General features: G+C 41.8%; 1 protein-coding gene across 1 annotated transcript in view; it reads right to left on the bottom strand.

Annotated features, from left to right (window-relative positions):
* Positions 1 to 3,285: 3,285 nt before the first annotated feature.
* The window catches only part of LOC105563821 (hemicentin-2), a 394,167-nt gene continuing 391,727 nt past the window's right edge, over positions 3,286 to 5,725 (bottom strand). The window contains exon 11 of the mRNA XM_012015754.1: positions 3,286 to 4,165. Within this exon, the coding sequence (XP_011871144.1) occupies positions 3,929 to 4,165 (237 nt within the window). The 3' untranslated portion in view covers positions 3,286 to 3,928. The remainder of the gene's footprint in view (positions 4,166 to 5,725) is intronic.

Below are 5,725 nucleotides of genomic sequence, written 5' to 3' on the forward strand. Positions count from 1 at the left end.
TAAGAATGCTTCGAAAACAAGATTCACGAATTCGCGTACTTTCTGTGGCAGTTAATTTGATACCAACATTCTGTATCAATCAGTCAAACCTAGTAAACGCGCCAACAATTACAACGGTTAAAATCGACATACCGCGATTGAGAGAAATCTGAAAGAGACGTCAACTTGTCGGGATTCAACAGTTATTGTTTTCGACAGCATTTTGTGGCGTATTTTCATAACCAGCAAGGTACGCACGCGATACACATTTCCGCGGTACATTTCCGTATATAGAAACGGATATAAATCTCGCGGAATAACAGGAAACGGCCGGAACTAAAAGTAATAGAGAGCAGACTGAGTCTCAAATGTCGCAGTTCAAACCGCGGACAAAAACCATTTGGGAGGAAATGGCTGTAAAGCCGGTCGCGTTTTGACTGAAAGAATTCTTCACGTCGTTTCTTTGTGAAAATAATTCGTCTGCATCTGCGGCTTCGTCCCCTCCATTTAGAGCTTACCCGAGGATCTCGGATTCACCTTATTTTATTAGAGAGACCCAATCCGTGTTCTTCTCGTGAACATCTCGCGAAGAAATCCTTCAAAGTTTCGTTATCTTTATACGCACCACAAAATCTTTCCTTCTTTCGACTGGTCTTACGACGTAGTTCCGGCCGTTCAAAGTTGTCGAACAGATGCGATCGAAATGAACTATTGGGAATGGCGAATTCAATACCCAACTTAACGGAATAAATAACGAATCTCTGGCTTATACCGAGTGTCCCAGGAAGAAAGGTCAATATTCTGGGAGGAGATAGTATCGGTCATTCTAAGCAAAAATGTTCATATGAATATATGTCCCATTCTCCACTGTTTCCAAGATAGAGCTATTTAAATGTACAGTTGCGAAATTGCTGACAAGAGAGAAATACTACGTACTATTTCTAATATTTATTGTTCGAGTGATACATTTTTGCAGATCATAATAAATTTTCAAAAATTCCACCGTTAACAACAATGCATCTTTCAACTCTTGTATGAGGCATCTCGAACATTTCTACAATGTTATCAGCATAACAGTCGACAGACGTATAAGAGTAAATTCCCGCAGACGTTCATGAAGTTGAATGAAGGGTGAAGTTACAGAAAATAGTAAATACACGAGACATTCAAATAGTTCTATCTCGGAAACAGTGGGGACGTGTATTCATATGAACATTTTTGCTTAAAATGACCGATACTATCACCTCCCAGAATATCGACCCAGAATATTTCTTCCTGGGACATCCTGTATAACGCAAACGACTCGCGTCGAATATATTATTTATGGACAAAGATAAGAGGGTCGAAGTGGGGCGGGAAAACGCGGAGCATCGATCGCGATAAAGGATGTGTCGTAAATACATACACTGCAATTATTGTAAATATTATTTATTGGACTCTTAGGCATCATTGGGTACAACGATTACACCACGTTGCTTACTTGTAACACCTTAGCGATCTGAAAAAAAACTCGGGTTCGTCAAAGTCGTCTAAATTAACATGAAGACATCAGGTATGTTTATTTCGTATCTATAGATAGTACCGACTGCGGTCACGCGCGCTGGTAAAGACGTACCGGCGGCAAAGATTAGCGATTAGCCGCCAGTAAGCCGAGTACAAATTCTATCTTTACAAAAATTAGGAACCACCGAATTCACGAAAGAGAGAGAGAGAGAGAGAGAAAGAGAGTTACCTTAAGGATGCTCGAAAGAAGCGGAATCGATCGGAACGGGACCGCTACGTCGCGCCTACGTCCCGCGTTTCCAATCGAATATAGATCAAAATATCGCAAAGACAACAATGTCCATGTTTCTCACGATGAGCTCTACAGCTAAATTCAATTTAGGACGTTCATAGGACACAGTGTACTTTATTGTAACGGTTCTCGTTGAAAAGTTCGTAACACAAAGCGCCCACCGCCGCTTTGCTCCTCCGCCTCAATTAACGAAACGAGCATTGTGATCGTGCGAACGAGATTCGGGAGGGAGGAGGGGGGGGAGGGGAGGGAAGGCGAACGAGAACTTATGGCTAAATAAAACTTTATAAAAATATATCAACGAATAATAAATATATCTCTAACAGCGTCACTGTATAATTCGTCGTGTACGGGCGTACGATAGCCTACGCATTTACAGTCACTATATACATACTATCAAACTCTACTTACTCTAAATAATATACAACAATTTATTTTTAGTCGCCCTATCATTGGAAATATTTGACGTTGCACAATTAAGTTTCTCTCGTCCGGTAGCCCATACGCACCTTCGTCCTGGGCGTGCTGGAGATTCGGCCCTGTGTCCCTCGTTAAAATCTGCAATCACGTCTTTATTCTATCGTGTCAGACCAGCCTGCCGGCTCGAACCTTATTATTTCGTTACTATCACGAGCGGTATTCGCTCGTCGTATCTTTTACTCGCGCGTCGCGGGCTCGTGTCGCGGTATTAAGGGAATCCTAAAGCCGTCTGTTTTATCGGCATTCTTTGTTACAAGTAATCTTTTAATTGGCTTTATAGAAATGCAAAACTCTTTTGCGGAATTAAAGTACGCAGCAAAATCTAAACTGTGCTGGTCGACTTTATATCAAAAACAAAAAAAAAATTACTAATTGTTGGTGCACTTGACGACAATGTTTGCTTGATACAAGAATTCTACAAGAAATATATACAAAATGCGACCAGCATACTCTAGGGACAACATATAAAATCATTATCATGCAATTAGAACTAAGATTAAGAGCCTAGAAAAACGATTACCTCTAATAAATGCAAGTCCAGAAATCCAAGTCTAGAAGAAGAGAAAAAGAGCAGCAGGCTTTTTTGAGAGAGGTCGCTGCCAAACATCTATCAGATTGTCAGTAGAACCATGGTGTTGACGATGTTAGAATTCGATCCAAAATCTCGGTCTGAGCAATGTGCAGCTAATAAAATTGCTGCTTTTTCGTAAAAGTTGCAAATTGGCTATAAATTTCTCGGACCGAATTTAAAAACTTTGAACTTGGAATTAAAAATGTCGATAATTGACGTTTTTAATTCCGTCTCTTATCTTATCGACACTGACCGAGTTCGCCAGCGGCTTTAGGATTCCCTTAATGGATCGCAGTTCGGCACAAAGATCAATCCATCCGAGTTTGTCCGACTTGACGGTCGTGTCCCTGTCATTCGCGAGAAACTCGCGAGCGGCAAGAAAGAACCGGGGAGGGGAGACGGGGAGGGGGGAGGGAAGAAAAAAATTGGTCTCCGTTTCGTTCTGATCCCTACACGCGGGAACGCCGTTCCACGATTCGCAAACACCGGCTTATTTATTTATTACCTATACAAGTATATACACGTCGTATGGCGCGTCGTATCGCGCGCGCAGATTCATAGTTTACAAATTTTCACTCTATATAAATACGTATCCCGTTTGCCCGCGCGATCTCTTCCTTCCCTCGACTATATTCTCACACATAAGGCCAGAGAAATTCAATTTTTAATCGTGCGTCCCGATCACACTCGTTCGTTGCGGACGCGCGCAGGCTTGCCTGAGGCGCGCCTTCGTGCGATCGTACGTTAAACGTAAACGCGTCTTCCGGAATCGCGTACCGGAGTAGAACAAGAGGGACACCCGTTACGAGATTCGAGAAACACCGAGGCCGTAATAATCCGCGCCGAAGGCGCGTCGCCGGAGCTTCCGTCATCGTTTCATTGTATTCGCGTAATGCCGTAGACACGCGAGTGTCGCGTCGCGGCATGTCGGGCGTATTGTGTGCGTCTTCTCGTTGACGCGAGAATCGCGCGGGGGGACATTCCTTCGGAGAATATACAGAGAAGCTTCCTCTCGCCACTGGGAAAGCTGACTTACGGGCTTTCCGTATCGCTAGGAATTTTGCCAAAGTTTCTTCCGCTTAAATCTCCACCGGGCGGTCGTCTCAGCGACGGTGCTCCCGCAGGATCGCCTGCAGGGTCAAACAGAGCAGAAGGTACGTGATACTCGCCGAACGGATGTGGGCATGGCTGTAACCGGAAGCGTGCGTCACGTTGAGTAAAACGGAAGCGTCGGCGATCCCTTCCGACGAGCGGACCAGCAGCAGCCATTCTCCCGCGTGGGTCCACTGAATCGTCTCGAAGCGCAGAGTCGTCCTGTAACAGGACTCCGTGCCGCCGTCCTGCAAAAGAGTAAAACGGAACGTGAATAATTGCTCCTTATCGCGCGCGTGTCTTCCATATCCGACCAAGTTCTAGTGAAAAATTTCGACCGCTGCTTTCAGCAGATATGTAAAGAAATTGAGACAACGGGACGTTCTTTCTGATATATTTGTATCTACATAAACATTATTTTCATTATCAAAAGTGTTCTATTTTTCTTCTTTCTTCAAATTGTTTAATATATCAAAAATTAAAATTCTATTATTTATTATTCTAATTCTATTCTATATAATAATAATAATTCTAATATTTAAAAGAGATATCATATGTATATACAAGTACATTACGAAATTATTGCAAGTTTAAATAAATTGTTTCTTAACGTTGCCGTTTTGAAAATGATCGCGCTTTTGTCACATTTTGTACAATTTGTCAGGCACGATGTTTTCACGATTATGATAAAATATATATATTATATATTATATTTTCCGACGAGAAAGCCGCTCTTTCTGTTAGCTGAAATACTTATTATTTGTAGTCAACGAGTTGCGGGGAACGAACTCGCTTGTGGTTGACCCATATCGAGCTGCTTTGTTCCCTGATAAGATGTCAAGCGAGACGCTATAGAGAGAATTCCGAAAGTTTTCTTTAACAAGTCGAGGTAGGTAACGAGCCAAGAGGTAAAATGGCATCTACAATTCACAGTGACGGTACCAAGCTCGTGCTCGCGGAGATCTTTATGAAGGACGTTTTTATGGCGCTTTCATGGCGTTTTAAACCATTGAGATCTGGTTGCCGCGGGTCATGCTCCAGACCAAGACGTTTTTATCGCATAATGCTCATTAACTTGCGATTCGATAACGTCCATCCAGTCGTTCTCTTATCGGGCACGGTCTCTTTCTCTCTCTTTCTCCCTTTACGATTAAACTTTCACGTAAAACTTCCGGCGAGAGGAAACTGGGAACTTCCGGCGTCGTTCTACGTTCTCGCTTCAATTATCCATCTTACCTTCGACTGCTTCTTCTTAGACCCCTCATCCCTCCACCCTTTCCATCTTCTTCATCTTTCATCCCCTTAAAATACGTTTTATTACTTTCCGCATTAGTACCTATAATGACTCCTCTTTCTCCGACTTCGTTTCTTTGTTCATGGAAAAATCAATCGTATTAAGCCGATCATAGGTTCACGGAACTTCCGGTTTATGGGATAATTGACCCTAATAGGAGAGCAATACTGATGGCTTGTACGAAACGATGGGGAAAAAAAGAGGTAAAATTTCCTCTTGATAAGTATTGATACGACTAAAGATTTCTGCAGCTTTCTTTTATCATTAGATATAGCTAATCGGATATTGTTCCAGGTTTTTATTGCTCAAGTTATGATTTTATATTGTGTTATTAAAAGCATATAAAAGCGTTCCGAGCTTTTATTCTTGTCGCCGTAAACATTAAATTTTGATATCATTTTTTATCTCTTTTAAAGACGGAAAATGTATTTATCATATTGCTATGTAGGTTAAAAGTTAAAAAGAAAAGAGCAGAGAAAGAAAAAAGCAGAAGTTAATTTAAATAATAGCATTT

Source organism: Vollenhovia emeryi, unplaced genomic scaffold (genome assembly GCF_000949405.1).
Source record: "Vollenhovia emeryi isolate VEMERY1.0 unplaced genomic scaffold, V.emery_V1.0 DF939171.1, whole genome shotgun sequence".
Classification (NCBI taxonomy): Eukaryota; Metazoa; Arthropoda; class Insecta; order Hymenoptera; family Formicidae; genus Vollenhovia; species Vollenhovia emeryi.